This window comes from Urocitellus parryii, chromosome 1 (genome assembly GCF_045843805.1).
Source record: "Urocitellus parryii isolate mUroPar1 chromosome 1, mUroPar1.hap1, whole genome shotgun sequence".
In the NCBI taxonomy this organism is placed as follows: domain Eukaryota; kingdom Metazoa; phylum Chordata; class Mammalia; order Rodentia; family Sciuridae; genus Urocitellus; species Urocitellus parryii.
In genome coordinates this window covers 250,893,814-250,910,626 of record NC_135531.1, presented here as the reverse complement: position 1 = coordinate 250,910,626, position 16,813 = coordinate 250,893,814, and the positions used below count along the sequence as shown (strand labels likewise).

At 35.3% G+C, this 16,813-nt stretch overlaps 1 protein-coding gene across 2 annotated transcripts in view; it reads left to right on the top strand.

Annotated features, from left to right (window-relative positions):
* Positions 1-16,813, top strand: part of Als2 (alsin Rho guanine nucleotide exchange factor ALS2) — a 74,096-nt gene that overhangs the window by 46,415 nt on the left and 10,868 nt on the right. Inside the window, exons 14-25 of one of the 2 annotated variants that reach the window (XM_026405327.2) lie at positions 1,043-1,174; positions 1,562-1,690; positions 2,504-2,574; positions 3,014-3,080; positions 3,385-3,587; positions 3,699-3,764; positions 5,062-5,160; positions 5,830-5,994; positions 7,699-7,810; positions 7,978-8,055; positions 13,000-13,133; positions 14,027-14,191. In XM_026405327.2, coding sequence (XP_026261112.2) covers positions 1,043-1,174; positions 1,562-1,690; positions 2,504-2,574; positions 3,014-3,080; positions 3,385-3,587; positions 3,699-3,764; positions 5,062-5,160; positions 5,830-5,994; positions 7,699-7,810; positions 7,978-8,055; positions 13,000-13,133; positions 14,027-14,191 — 1,421 coding nt within the window. Of the gene's footprint in view, positions 1-1,042; positions 1,175-1,561; positions 1,691-2,503; positions 2,575-3,013; positions 3,081-3,384; positions 3,588-3,698; positions 3,765-5,061; positions 5,161-5,829; positions 5,995-7,698; positions 7,811-7,977; positions 8,056-12,999; positions 13,134-14,023; positions 14,192-16,813 lie in introns of both variants that reach the window. The other variant, XM_026405326.2, reaches the window with a different exon arrangement.

Genomic DNA, 16,813 nt, shown 5'->3' with positions numbered 1-16,813 from the left:
TCAATCTTTCAAGTTGCTGGGATTACAGCACCCAGCAAATCTGGACTTTTATAAGCAAAAATTAGACAATCACTGATAGTTTCCCAATGCTTAGAACTTTTTCTGATCAAATAGATGGTAATATTAATGTTTTTTGATGTTGTATATAAAAATGTATCTATATTTGGAAGATCTGTATAACTTAGTGTTTTCCAGTTGCCTCATCTACAATGTTACAGAATCATGTATGATGAAAGTGACTTAAAGTGCAAGATACTCCAGTGGATATATATAACAGTATAGAAGTTTCTTGCTGTGGTTTCAGATTTCACTTTTGTAGCTACCCTGTAAGAAGCTATCTTAAGTTTTAGTATGTTTCAAAGGAAAATATCTATATAATTATTTTAAATAGATATTAAAGTACATCTCCCTTTTCTAGTTATCTATCCTTATAAGGCCAGATTTTCTTCCAATATTTCAACCAAACAAAAGCACAAGTAGATATAAACATCTGGCTATTGTCTTTTAAGTGATAATGAAGAGATTTGAAAAAATGAAAATCAGTGCCAGTTTTCTTACTAAAAATGCTTTTTTGGGGGGAAATACAGTTATCATTTAAAATCTTAAATTTTATTTGAAATGAATGAATATCTTTAAAAAATTCTTATTATCTAAAATGACATTTATCAATAGGTATGCCCTACAGGGACTCTGAAAATAAAACATTTGAGACCTCCTGCCCTAACCTGTGTCCTCACTGATAATTGCCAGTGTGCACTCTTCCCCCACCCCTTGCATTATTCCCCCATCTCATGTAGACATACTTACATCGCAAGTATTTTTGGAAATGAATCTTTTCCCCAGTTCCCTTTAGTGTACCACTGCTGTCCTTGGGCTGAATTTTCTCCCTCAATTAAAGACTACATGTCTAAATCACACTAAGGCTACAGATTCTAGACAATTGTTTTATATTCTTTTCTTGTTTTTCTTAATTATTGGCCTCTAGACATCTAGACAATTGTTTTATATTCTTTTCTTGTTTTTCTTAATTATTGGCCTCTAGACATCTCCAGAATATCAGAAACTGCAGGATTCCAGTTCTTGTTATGAGTCTCTTGCTCTCCATCTCGGCAGGAAAAGGAAGGAAGCAGAGTACACACTGGGCTTCTGGAAGACTTTTCCTGGAAAAATGACGGTAATCCATGCCAACTGACATTTGTTACTCCAGCAAACAGCAGGCATTTTCATAACGATTGCCATCATTTTCTTGGTTTCTCACTTGTTTATAACAATAGTGTTTTAATGATCCTATCAGAGCAATGGGGGCTTTAAATACCAACACCTCCCTTCATTTATAGGAATCCTCTGAAGGCTTACCTTCTTTAGTTGTTCCTGTCTTCTTTTTAATATCCTTAAGGCTCTAATTTTATGAAGTATTTGGATCCCATGTAAATATAAGTAAAATACCATGCTGAGCCATGACCAGGAGATTCCCCTAAATGTGGTTTGTGTCTGCTTCACTTTTTCTTTGCATGTTAAAATAATTTTGATTGTTTAACATAGTATTTGTTTTTAATTCTAGGATTCCTTGAGGAAGCCAGAGCGTCGACTGCTATGCGAAAGTAGTAACCGAGCCCTCTCTCTGCAGCATGCTGGGAGGTTTTCTGTGAATTGGTTCATTCTCTTTAATGATGCTCTGGTCCATGCCCAGGTAGGCCAGATTTCTAACAGGCCTTATTAATGACTACAGTCATATGTTACTTAATGACATACTAAGAAACATGTTGGTAGGTAATCTTGTTCTGCAAACATCATAGAGTGTGCTTCAAAAACCTGGATGATATAGCCCACTATACACCTGTTGTTCTCAGGCTACAAACTTGTAAAGCAGGTACCATACTGAGTACCATAGGCAATTGTAACACAGTGGAAAATATTTGTATATTTAAATGTATCTAAACAGGTTTGTTTACATCAGCGTCACCACAAACACATGAATAAGGTATTGTGCAGTGACAGGAATTTTTCACCTTCATATGTATGGTCCACCATAGGCCAGAATGGCATTAGGTAGTACATGACTATCAATTTGTGTTTAAAAACTATTGTGATTTCTCTATAGCTGTTGAATAAAAGAGAATATTTAGCTACAGCTTGCATTTGTAGTATAGACTAGATTTCAGAGAACTTTTGTTTGTTTTTTTAGTGTTGGGGACCAAACCTAGGACCTTGTGTGCCACGAGGCATTAGCTTTATCACTGAATAATATCCTTTATTTATATTGAGAATGAGTGTCAGCCATATGAAGAGGTCCCTGCAGCAGTGATGGCAATGTCCACTGGGTTTAGTTACATTATGGGAACTCAGTGGCAGAGATGGTAGCACCCACGTGGACTTAACCATTGCAAGGGGATTATACTGCAGAGATAGGCCCATATGGGCCAAGGGCATGCAGAGGATGTGCGCAGAGACCCTAGGTGTATGTGGACTTTCACAGACATACCTCTGTGTTCTCTTATTTCAGTTCTCCACACACCATGTATTCCCTTTGGCCACACTGTGGGTGGAGCCACTTTCTGAAGAAGCTGGTAATGTGTAAGTGCACTTCCTCTTCCCAGCTTACCTCCACTACTTCTCTCCCTGTTACCCAGGTCATTTCTTTACATGTTTTCTGTTTGTTTGTTTGTTTAAAAAAAAAAAAAAAGACACTCAGGAAGGCTTGGAAGGCTGAGTAATCAGAGTTCCTAACACATTTGATGGTTAAGTGGCCTGTTGATAATAAAATGGCCTATTGTAAAAATCAAGATAGAGAGTAGAAGGGCATCTCCATTGCTCTCATCCCCATTGTTAACACAGAGCAAAGTAGCTCTGCATCCTTTCCCCTACTGTAGGATTCAAAATCAGGCCATTAGCATTTATATTTAATTGACTTCTGCCCCTCCTGAAATAAATAGACTGCTTTTCATATTTTAGGATTGATATTGTAATGACAGTTTGTCATACCTACTGGTATTTATCCTTGTAAACATTTTAGGAATGGCCTAAAGATAACTACACCTGAAGAACAATTCACTCTCATTTCATCAACACCCCAGGAAAAGGTTAGTCCATTATGGTATTTTCTTTCTGTCTTTGACCTGGCTATTTCTGCCTCTTTTGGTAGTAAAGAGGAAATAAAAATTGTTCTTGTTTGACTAAGAATCCATAGTTATATAATTCTTTATTAAACCAAAAAATGGTTTTTTTTCAATGTAACATAATCTTAACCATATAACTAAGTTGTACTACTCAACTAATTAGAAAAGTATTAGGAGACAGAAAAATTACAACAAAGAAAACTGTGATTAAAGTGGTGTTTGATGACTTGTTGCCTTAAGCTTATTGACATTCACTTTCTACTCCTAGACTAAGTGGCTACGAGCCATAAGCCAAGCTGTGGATCACGCTTTGAGGGGCACATCCGATCTTCCACCTTATGGAAGTGGTAGCAGTGTTCAGAGGCAGGAACCACCCATTTCACGCAGTGCCAAATATACATTCTACAAGGATCCTCGCCTAAAGGATGCCACTTATGATGGGCGGTGGCTATCAGGGAAACCTCATGGCAGGTAAAAATGCTTAAGATTTGTCCCTGCGATTAGGAGAAATTAAAGTCACATTATAGAAAAAGTACCTGAAACATTAGTTGATATGCATTATTCTTTGCTTATGCTTTCCAGGGGGATCTTGAAGTGGCCTGATGGAAAAATGTATTCTGGCTTATTCAGGAATGGCTTGGAAGATGGGTAAGAAAATTGTTTAAAGCATAAGAATAAATTTTGAGTTTGATCACAAGTTATATTATGTTCAGAGTTGCTTTTCAAATATGCAATAGATTTTCGTTTTGTTTTTTAGACATGCTTATAGTTTATTAGTACTTACACTGCAGATGTGTGACCATAAATGGAGCTGGGAATATGGGGTGTAGCCTCTGATTTACCTTAATAGTCACGTGGCCTCAGTTACATAGCCTTCCATCTATTAAAATGGGTCTGTGCTTTCCCGCTATCTCCCATTCCTTTGGGAATGTCAATGGTGAGGTTGTCCAGACAGTAGTGCCCCCTTTACACAAAGAACAAGAGCAATTTTCCTTTTAGTTTTAAATCATCTTTAATTTTTGTGATATGTCTGTCAAAAGGGCAATCTTGAGGAGTTCTGCCCTGCCCTGCTCTCTGCCATTGTGAGATTTTCCTTTCTCTAGCCCCAGTGCACTTTGCACTCTCCTTTATCACCACAGCCGCTTATCTTGAATTGTAATTTGTAATTATCTATGTCAATGTCTCCTCAGAGACAGGCCTCAAGCGTTTGGGACTGTGCTGATAAGGAAACTCCCATGCAAACTCCAACAGTTCTAGTACCTAGATTTATGAATTTAGTCAAATTATTTAATTGCTATATGCCTTGATTTCCTTGATTTATAAAATGGACATTAGACTCTTGTTGGCATTTGGTTGCTGGGAGACATGGGAGTAATATATGTGAAATATGAGGCATAAGGTGTATTCAATATAAAGGGTCCGTTAAAAAAAGGAAATTTTGCAAGTGATGTATTATCCTAATGATACTCTATAACACCTTTTTCATAAACTTGGCATAAATTTTTTCATATGTGTAGTACATGATTGTGTATATGTGATAATACAAATTTTTTTATGTCTTTTGATCTCTTTTTAATAGATTTCTAAAATGAAAGAGCCTTTAGATAATATGCTTTACCCCCTTTATTATGCCAATGAGAGATGATGGATTCCCAGACTTACATAAGGTGATACAGCTTATTAGTTAGAGAGTCCTGGAGCACAGGGCTTTGCTTTTCACTGGCCTTGGAATAAAACATCCATTCTGTCAGTACACTGTAGGCTTGATGTCCCTTCTAAGGCTTGCCAGTTGATCTAAGTAATAGATACAACTTAACCAACATCCCCTTTCTTCCTGTAGGGAAATCTTTTCTCTGTCCACATTAAAATGCTTACTGACATATACATAATAAAGATGAATAGATCATAAATGTATCTTCTGGTATTTTTAAATGTTCCTTGGAAGGTATGGAGAATACAGAATTCCAAACAAGGCTCTGAACAAAGAAGACCATTATGTGGGCCACTGGAAAGAAGGAAAAATGTGTGGTCAAGGAGTCTATAGGTAATTATGTTAGAAAGGTTATTAGACTGGTATTGCTTTTTCAAAGAACCATGTAAATCTAAAGTTTGTGTAGTCAGAACTTCTAAGGAGTAAATTTTATTTGATGACTCTTTTTTAAAAAAAAAAACAAATATATTTTTTTATGTGGTGCTGAGGATCAAACCTGGTGCCTCATACATGCTAGGCAAGCACTCTACCACTGAGCCCCAGCACCTATTTAATGACTCTTAATGACTAAAAGTATAATCTTCCTATAAAGAGCAACCCCTCATATATCACAAGATGAAATTCTAAGTTATTAACTTTGATTCTTATCTAAATTGTATATGTCATATAAACCATAACATTTCCCACATCTTGTCTACAAATTTAATTTTATTACTCAACTCTAATATTCTTCTCTCTTTATCGACAACTTATTATTTAATTTTCTCATAAAGAACTAATATAATTTTCTCCATGTTATTAATGCAAGATAACCACCCATGATGTCTTTAACTTCTTAGGCTCAATCATTGAAAAATGAGTTTTTGATTGAAAAATGATTATATAAACAAGTATATAGTTATAGTTACCACTGAGATAAAGTATAGTTTTGGAGTTTTTAGACTAAGATAAACATCAGAATTCAATGTGTGTGTGATCTTTATCCATTCTTTCCAACCATAGTTATGCCTCTGGTGAAGTGTTTGAAGGCTGCTTTCAAGATAACATGCGTCATGGTCATGGTCTCCTTCGAAGCGGAAAACTGACTTCTTCTTCTCCCAGTATGTTCATTGGCCAGTGGGTAATGGATAAGAAAGCAGGATATGGTGTCTTTGATGATATCACTAGGTACGTTATTCTGCTTTTAATCTCAAAAGTGTAGTGTGTGACAGGATAGGGTTCTTTTACTTCTCCGAAAATAGTGAAAGTTATATGAAGGCTGAGCATCTTCATTGAACAACATTAATAAAATTTTCATAAGGAAGCAGAGGTGACAGCCATCATCTTTTCCATTTTCCTTTTCTTCTCCTTTTTTTTTTCTTTTCTTTTTTTTTTTAACCTGGGATTGAACCCAGGGGCACTCAATCACTGAGCCTCATCCCCAGCACCCCCCCTTTTTTTTGTCTTTTATTTAGAGACAAGGTCTCACTGAGTTGTTTAGGGCCTCACTAAGTGGCTGAGGCTGGCTTTGATTATGGCGTGCACCACCACACCAGGCTTCTTTTCCATTTTCTTGTGGGTTAGACAATAGATTACTTCTTTATGAAATCATAATAACTAAAAATTTATGTTTGTGCTGTTTTCCCTAAAGCTTCACACAAGAATTTCACTGTCTAAAAGAAGCTACCACATCTTATTATACAAAGAAAAACTTTTTTCTTTTTTTAAATTTAGTACCAGGATTGAACCCAGAGGTGCTTAACCACAAAGCCACCCCTGCCCCCAGCCCTTTTTATTTTTAGTTGGAGACAGGGCCTCACTGAATTGCTGAGGCTAACTTTGAACTTGTGATCCTCTTGCCTCAGCTGCCTGAGTTGCTGGGATTACAGGTGTACACCACCACACCAGACTAGGGAAAAATTTCTAATGTAGTCAATAGAAATACGAACAAAAGATAGGAGAGAACCAATGGATAACTCTTAGAAGTTAAAGAGAATAGTCTGGAGCTGGGCAAGGTTATGCACACCTGCAATTCCAGCAGCTCAGAAGGTTGAGGCAGGAGGAGGATCACAAATTCAAGGCCAGCCTCAGCACTTTAGGGAGACCCACAGCAACTTTGCAATACCCTGTCTCAAAAAATGTAAAAGGACTGAGGATAAAGCATCCATGAGTTCAATGCTCAGTACCTCCCTTACCCCAAAGAAAGGATAGAATGGTATCTAAACAACTTTCTTCTTAGGGCTTCCTGTTAAGTTGGAAACTTGTTATTGTGCCTACCTACCAGAAATCAAGCCTAATAAAATTCAGTTAACTAAACCTTGGGGAGGAATATAATCCTTTTGCCTCCATATTTGATTTGGCTTAATTTACTTTGGACTTAGTGTATACTAATCCCACCCATGTTATTATTTGCCATAGCTTCCATAATGTGGGATTTTAAAAATTGCTGTTATTATAAGCTGTGTGATTAAAGGTATCTAGGAAATCTATAAAGTATATACAGATCTGTATCAAGTAGGCCACAATGTTAAATTCCTGAGAGAACATTACTTGGAATAAGATGTCTTTTGTCATAGCTTCCATAATGTGGGATTTTAAAAATTGCTGTTATTATAAGCTGTGTGATTAAAGGTATCTAGGAAATCTATAAAGTATATACAGATCTGTATCAAGTAGGCCACAATGTTAAATTCCTGAGAGAACATTACTTGGAATAAGATGTCTTTTGTTAATCACATTGTCCCATGTTTGAGGGGTTAGGTAACCACTTTAACTAGAAAAATGGAACTGATACCAACCTAGAGGTGATGTTTGGAATCTCTTTTGTTTTAATTTTTAAAATCTGATTTATCCTTATTATTGGTGATTTTTTTTCCCCTTATTTCTATGCAGGGGAGAAAAGTACATGGGAATGTGGCAGGATGATGTGTGTCAAGGGAATGGTGTGGTCGTTACCCAGTTTGGATTGTACTATGAAGGCAACTTCCACCTTAATAAAATGATGGTGAGTGGAGTGTTCACACTGACTCTTAAATCATCTTTTTAATAGTATTCTACCTTCTTGGTGCTATTCTCCTGTCTTTAAGATTATGTTAAGTTTTGGGCATGGCTGAACATACTCTCAGGACTCACCTTTTGTGTGTTGTGATTTTGTTTCATTTCTTCACATAGGGAAATGGGGTTTTACTTTCTGAAGATGATACTATCTACGAAGGAGAATTTTCTGATGACTGGACTCTTAGTGGAAAGGTTGGAACTTTTTTATTTGTCTCCCTAATACATTTTTTTGCCAATTTTTCTTGACTTTAATGAAACCAATTTATATACCATAAGATTCACTGCTTTTAAGTATACATAACACCTATTTGAAGAAAATAGTTATATAGTCATCACCGCATCCTAGTTTTAGAACACATCTGTCATCTGAAAAGATCCCTCCTGCCACTCATAGTCACTCCCTTTTCTACCTCCAGGACCAAGCAATGAAAGTGGACTTTCTTATGCTATAGAGTTGCTTTTTCTGAACTTTTCTTATAAATTGAATCATGCATGTGGTTTCTTCTTTTTTTTTTTTGTAACTTACCGTAGTATTTTTGACAGTTACCATAGTATTTCCATATTGCAGCATGTGTTGTACTTTATTCCTTTTTATTGCTGAATAATGGTATTCCAAAATCACATATTATCCTTTTGCTAGTTTGATGGAAACTGGGATATTTCTAACTCTAGACTGTTGCAAATAGTGCTACTATAAGCATTCAAATATAATTTCTTGTGTGTACATATTTGCAATTGCTGGGTTATATGGTAAATGATGTTTAACATATTAAGAAACTGCAAAAATGTTTTCCAAACCGACTACACTATTTTATATTCCCACCAGCCAATGTATATTTGAGATCCTGGGTTCAATCCCAGTACTGTAAAAATAAATAAACAACAGATTTATAGTTTTTTAACTTCTTCCATTTAGGCCTGTGGTTTACTTTGTGGTAATTTTTGTGGGTGATATAAGTCTAAGTTCCTCTTTTTGTTTGTGGATGGCTAATTGCCCAACACCTTTTCCTGCTGAATCTTCTTGATACCTTTGTTAGAATTAATTGATCATAAAATTGTTTATTTCTGAACTCTCAATTATATTACACTGATTAATATGTCTCTTTTTGTGTTAATATTGCATTATCTTGATTACTACAGCTTTCCAGTAGGTTTAAAATTAGGAAGTGTAAATCATTCAATCTTGTTCTTTTTCAAGGTTTCTTTGGTTACTCTGGATCTTTTGTCTTTCTGTATAAATTTTAGGGTTGGCTTGTCAAACTCTGGAGTAAATCCTGTTGAGATTTTGATAGTGATCTGTTGAATCAGTTTTTGCTGATCAGTTTTGGGGAGAATTGATATATTAATAATTTTTGAAATCTTTCAACCTGTAAATGTTGAACATCTCACAGTTTACATAGGTTTTTAATTTCTCTCAGCAGTGTGTAGTTTTCAGCGTACATGTCTTGTGTTTCTGTGGCTAAATTTCCTCCTAGGTATAATGCTATTGTAAAGAGAATTGTTTTCTTAATTTTATTTTTAGATTGTTCATTGCTATAATATAAAAATATAGTTGATATTGTATTTTGTTCTTATATCCTGAAACCTTGCTCATTTATTATTAGTTCTCATGCTTGTTTTTGTAGACTTATTAGGATTTCTTGTATACAGAATCATGTCATCTACAAATAAAGACAGTTTGGGTTCTTCTTTTACACTGTCTTGAATCCCCAGTAAAATGTTGAATGGATGTGATAAAGTGAAAATAGATGTGATAAAGTGAACATTTTTTAAAATTAATTTTTAAAATTTATATATGACAGCAGAATGCATTACAATTCATATTATACATATAGAGCACAATTTTTCATATCTCTGGTTGTGTACAAAGTATATTCACACCAATTTGTGTCTTCATATATGTACATTGGATAATAATATCCATCACACCCCACCACCATTTATAATCCCATCTTCCCTCCCTTCCCCTCCAAATCCTCTGCCCTATCTAGAGTTCATCTATTCATGCTTCCTCTCCCTATCCCACTATGAATCAGCCTCCTTATATCAAAGAAAACATTCGGCATTTGTTTTTTTGGGATTGGCTAACTTCACTTAGCATTATCTTCTCTAATTTCATCCATTTACCTGCAAATGCCATTGTTTTATTCTCTTTTGTTGCTGAATAATATTTCATTTTGTATATATGCCACATTTTTTTTATCCATTCATCTATTGAAGAGCATCTAGGTTGGTTCTACAGTTCAGCTATTGTGAATTATGCTGCTATAAACATTGATGTGGCTGTGTCCCTGTAGTATGCCGTTTTTAAGTCCTTTGGGTATAGACTGGGTCAAATGGTGGTTCCATTTCCAGTTTTCCAAGAAATCTCCATACTGCTTTCCATATATTGGCTGCACCAATTTTCAGTCCCACCAGCAGTGCATGAGTATACCTTTTTCCCCACATCCTCACCAACACTTATTGTTGTTTGTATTCATAATAGCTGCCATTCTGACTGGAGTGAGATGAAATCTTAGAGTAGTTTTGATTTGCAATCAAGTGGAATTCATCCCAGGGATACAAGGTTGGTTCAACATACAGAAATCAATAAATGTAATTCATCACATCAATAGACTTCAAGAATCATATGATCATCTCCATAGATGCAGAAAAAGCATTTGACAAAAAACAGCACCTCTTCATGTTCAAAACACTTGAAAAATTAGGGATAACAAGAACATATCTCAATATCATAAAGGTTATCTATGCTTAGCCCCAGGCCAACATTATTCTAAGTGGAAAAAAATTTAAGGTATTCCCTCTAAAAACTGGAACAAGACAGGGATGCCCTCTTTCACCACTCCTACTTAACATAGTTCTTGAGACACTGGCCAGAGCAATTAAATGAAAGAAATTAAAGGTATACACATAGGAAAATAAGAACTCACATTGGCACTATTTGCTGATAATATGATTCTATATCTAGAAGACCCAAAAAATTCCACCAGAAAACTTCTAGAACTAGTAAATGGATTCAGCAAAATAGCAGGATCAACACCCATAAATCAAAGGCATATCTGTATATCAGTAATGAATCCTCAGAAAGGGAAACGAGGAAAACTACCCCATTTACAATAGCCTCAAAAAAATAAAATAAAATACTTGGGAATCAACTTAATGAAAGAGGTGAAAGAGCTAATGAAAAGTACAGAACCCTAAAGAAAGAAATCAAAGAAGACCTTAGAAAATGGAAAGATCTACCTTGCTCCTGGATAGGCAGAATTAATATTATCAAAATGACCATACTACTAAAAGCACTATACTGATTTAATGCAATTCCAATCCCAATGACATTCCTCATAGAAATAGAAAAAGCAGTCATGAAGAGTGAACATCTTTACATTGTTCCTTGTTTTAGGCAAAAAGCATTTTTGTTAAAGAAGGTTTTCTGCATCTATTGAGATGAACATATAGTTTTTGTCTATCATTCTATCAGTATTATATTTGTTGCTTTTCTGATGTGAAACCAACTTTGCTTTTCTGGGGTAAATTATACTTGGTCGTGGGTATATAATGCTTTTATATATTGCTGGATTTTTTTAAAAAATAGGTTCTTGTTATGTTACCTAAGCTGATCTCAAATTCTTGGGCTCAAGTGGTTGTCTTGCCTTAGCCCCCTGAGTATTGGGACTGTAAAGCATAAGCCATTTCATATTTTATGGAGGATTTTTGCATCTATATTTCTGAAAGGTAATAGTTTGTAGTTTTCTTTTCTCTTGTGCCCCCCGACCCATTCCATTTCCTGTCCCTCCAGATCTACACTAGTGATTGAACCCAGGGCCTCATGATACATTCTATTAGGCAAGCATTCTATTATACTTCCAGTCTCTTTGATACAAGTTGAGAAGTTTCTCTCTTGTTTCCTGAGTTCATGATGCCCTGGTATTATTTCTTCTTTTGAGTGTTTGGAAGAGTTCACCAGAAAAGTCACCTGGACCTGAGCATTACTTTATAAGAAGATTTTTTTTCTTATTTTAGGTCTATTTAGATAGTCCATTTCTTCTTGATTGAGTTTTAGTCATCTGTGTCTTCCTAGGAATTTTTCTTTTTCCTCTAAGTTATCTAATTTGTTATCATAAAGTTGTTTTCTTAGTATTCTCTGTTTTAGTTCATTTGTGGTGCTTTGACAAAATACCATAGATTGAGAAGCTTATTTCCTGACAAATCTGGAGGCTGGGAAGTCCAAGATCAAGGCACCAGCATTGGTGCCTGGTGAGGGCCTTCCTGCTACACCCTTCATGGTAGAAGGTGCAGACACATGGTGGAAGGCAGAAGGGCAAAAGGTTGTAAACTACTTCCCTCTATCCCTTTTATAAGGCATTAATCTATTTGTGAGGTCAGAACCCTCATGACCTCTTCACTTCCCCAAAAGACCTCTCTATACCTCTTAATTCCACCTTAGTGAGAATTAAGCTTCAACATGAATTTTGGAGGGGACACATACTAAAACCATAGCCTTCTAACCTTTTACATTTCTGTAAAAATGCTAATAATATCCCTGTATCATTCTTTATTTTGTAAATTTATGTCTTCTCTTTTCCCAATTAGTCTAATTAAATATTTGTTAATATTGTACCTTTTCAAAGAAACAGCTTTTGGTTTCATTGATTTTTTTTGGGGGGGGGGGTCTTCTGTTTCATTGATTTCTGCTCTAGTCTTTATTCCTTTCAGCTTCTTGCTTTGGCTTTTGTTTGTTCCCCTTGTTCTAGTTTTATAAGGTAGAATTTCATATTACTGATTTGAGATTTACTAATTTTCCTAGACAGGTATTAACAGCTGTAAATTTCCTCCTAAGCACTGCTTTAGCCTGATTCCATAAATTTTAATAGGGTTTAGATGTTCATACATCTAAAAATGTTTTCCAACTGTTCCTGTGGATTTTTTTTCTTTCACCCATGGATTATTTTCGTACATTTTTTGGACTTGCACATATATACATTTTGTTGTTGTAGTTGTTGTTTATCAAAGAGTTGGAGACTGGTAAAATCAAATTAAAAAGAAAATTGTTAACAATTTAGTGGTTTGGGCTCTTAATTTTAAAAATTGAAATTAATTCCTCTAAGTCCACATTTTTTTCCCTCTAACTTTACCTAGGGAACACTCACCATGCCAAATGGAGATTATATTGAAGGATACTTTAGTGGAGAATGGGGATCTGGGATAAAAATCACTGGAACCTACTTTAAACCTAGTCTATATGAGAATGACAAAGACAAACCCAAAGTTTTGTGAGTAACTGACGTTAATTCTGGATTAATTATTGAATGTTTGAGTTGTTTTGCTTTCATCAAAGCTGGTTAATATTTTAAAAGAAAAATCAAGTTTTTAAAGTCATCATTGTAAAACCATGAAACTCCTAAATTGTGAACTGACACTGTATAGATAGCTAAATCTATAGTCTTGGCTTAAATTTTAAGTCTTAGTAATAGATGTTTAAAATAAAAGTTACTAGGGATAAGAGTAATCCAACTGTTAATGTTGCAGGTGTCCAACTGACTAAAAGAACATTCTTAAATAAAATCCCTTCACAACTTTAATTTGAAAAGTAAAGATCAGTAGACAGATAGATATATGCCCACCCCATGTGGACTAGTACCATCTGCATATGAGTTAAAAAGTCAAAATCTAAATCTGTTTTTTCTTCCAAGGTTTTTCCCTATGCCTTTCTTTTATTAGCTTTGCTTTTTATTTTTTGGTAGTATCTCAGATTCTTTATTCCAATGGGAGCTGGATGTGTCTTCTGTAGTATGCTTATTTTTAGGGTATTTTTTAAACCCTCTGTGTGATATATTTCACAATTCTCATCATTGACTGTGCTAAGTTCAGGAAGCCCTTGTTTTAACATGAATCAATGTTATAAAATAAATTCTGTAGAAATGAAGGAGGCAGACAAGTCAATTCTGATGTGGTTTAAGCTTAAAAAATCCATAAACTTTTAATATTTAATAAACATTAATTAGGTAAAAAGCATCCCTTCTAAATTTTCATTCAGTGTTTTTAAAGTAGAACTAAACAGTTTTAGTCACAGAACTGTTCTCAATTGTATATTAGAAAGTTTTTATTCTTCAGAATGATACTGTACAAAAGAAGTGATAATGGGTTGCTATGGATTTATTAGCAGGAAGCTAGGAAACCTGGCAGTGGCTGCTGACGAAAAGTGGAGAGCAGTATTTGATGAATGTTGGCATCAGCTGGGCTGTGAGAGCCCAGGCCAAGGGGATGTTTGGAAAGCCTGGGACAACATTGCTGTGGCCTTGACCACCAATCGGCGCCAGCACAGAGACAGGTGAGTGCTTGCCTACCCAGCACAGGACATAGCATTAGGAAGATGTAACTTAGAACTAGTCAAGGCTCTGTACATTCAACTACAAACTACAATTTCATTTAAAAGTTAATCATGTATTCCTTCTGTGTAAGATGGATTAAAGCATACCTCCCTTATCTTCTATTAAACTCAAATAAAACCTGAACAGAATACTTGATAGCTATTTGAAAATTCTGAAAAGTAAATATCAACAATGAAGTGAAGAACTCCTAAATTCAAAGTGCCACCAAACCAGTGGTTAGTAGCGAGTTAGTACAGTGTTTCTCAGCTTGAACTCAGTGCAACCTGAAACCTAAAGTAAGCAGACAGACAAGAGATCTAGAAAATGTCCTCTGCTTCTGACTCAAGGAGTGAGATAAGGACTCCTAAAACTCAGAACAGAGCCTGTGCACCTGGTTCTCTTCCCCTTCCTTTTCCCCAGTCTCTCCTGCTGTAGTCTCTAACAAAGGTAACAATGGCAGTGGCTAGAGCAGCCATGAACAGGAAGCATAACTCCAAAGGAATGGAATCTTTTTCCTCTATTGATGGATTATCAGGTCCAAGAGGCAAGGTTAAACCCCATTTTGGGTGGACGGGGGACTCTGTTCTCCCATCATTCAGTCCTAGATATGGCACATTCATGGAAGTTGGCATTTTCTGGCTGGAGTACTTAAACAGGAAGTCCTGAGAACCTGAAAATGCCAGGGAGGTAAAGGAGAGAGAAAAGCTCTGGAAACAACCCCATAAAGTTGTTCATGAACTCCTGGGGTCCCCTCAGACCTGCATCCACATCAGTTTGGTTTTAATTAATTTATCAAAGACTTTGAGAACTGAGCTAATAGGTCAGTTCCAGACTGACTATTAAATGCTACATTCACAGTTCAGACCTAAATAGGATTACAGAGGCTAAAATGTTGGTTGTTTTAGAGATTCCCAAGATTATCTACACTTTCACTAATTCACAAGACTCAAAATATAATCACACTCACAAGTAAGATTAAGGCAACATGGGTACATAGCTCCATGAGAAGGGAAGAAGGAGGTAGAATGTAGAGAATTCCACATGTGAACTTCCCACGTTCTCCTTTCTGTGAGTGGTCACACCAAAGCACACACTTTTCCCAGCAGTTAAAATGCAGTTACATATGTACAATGTTCCGGCCCAGGGAAGCACATTGGTACCCTACACCTGGCACCTACCAAACTTCCACAGTCACAGACGGAAAGCAGATGTTCACCATAAATCACATTGTTAATACATCTGTGGACAGCATATACCCTTATCAGTACAGAGAACTTTTAACAAGCTGAGTTCCTAGGCTCCAGCCAAGGGCCAGCCTTACAAACAAGTTATTCTAAAGATAACAATGCAGGCAAAAAGATAACTATTTTATTCATGTCAGTATTCTCCATAGTATATAAACAAGATCCGGAGTAAACATGAAAACCTCAACTCATTAGGGGAGACAGTCAACAGACACCAACAATGAAATGATGTAGATGTTAGAGTTGCCTGACAAGAACTTTATTTGCTTATTTATTTTTAATTTTTTTTGGTGCCTAAAAGAACTTTGAAGTGGCTGTTATAAAAATTCTGAAGTGAACAATCACAAAATCCTTGAAATAAATATTAGAACTGAAAAAGTCAGCAAAGAAATTATAAAAATGTAATTAAGAACCAAATAGAAGTTGCAGAGTTGAAAAATACAGTAACCAAAATCATTTGCCATATGGACTCAGAATCAAAGAATAACATCTTGAAAGCAACTAGAGAAAAGTGTTTTATCATACATAAGGAAATAGCAGCTCAAACGACTGCATATTGATTCTGTCAGAAAACTTGGAGGCCAGAAAGAAATGGCACAACTTTTTTGTGCTAAAAGGAAAGTTACAGATGAACTTTAAAATCTTTCTCCCTTTTCTTGTTTTTCTCCTGCATTTTTTCCAACTGCCTTTTTTATTTCCTTATTTTTAAAATTTAGCTAATAACTCCCATAAGGATTGTTTAGCATTTGGACCTAAAGAATTTACTAATCCCCATAGCAAAACCTTTACTAAACTACTTGTGTAATTCTAAGAAGTTATTTGAGCTATTCCTTTATTGTTAGATTTATGCCAACTTTCATTTACATGTATCAGTTGCTTTCTAATACTCAGGAATTGAGGAAAGAAAATTCATCAATTGTCCATTTATTCAGAATATAAATGTTTGTTCTGAGTAATCAAATATTGTGGTTTCCTAAACGTTACTTAATTCTCTAAATAAATTATCAATTTTCAAATAACTGAGATACCGAACTCAATATAATTACATAGAAATTAAATTCCAGAGGTTGAAAAAATTTTCAGGAAGTTTAAATATCTCACAATAAAGTCTAACAAGTAATAATTGTTATTCTAGCCTAGAGAGGTTAATCTAGCTTCTGTCTAATTCAATACCCAAAAAGTATATACTGAGTCCCAAAAGGTATTCAATTCCATTTTTGATTAGGATTTAAAATAAACTATATTATCTTTTTTCTTGCTGTTTTTCTGTGTATTTTATTTTTAAGAAATTAAATGTATGAAAGTCTTTTTTATAAAATATTTGGGATAAAGAGGTAT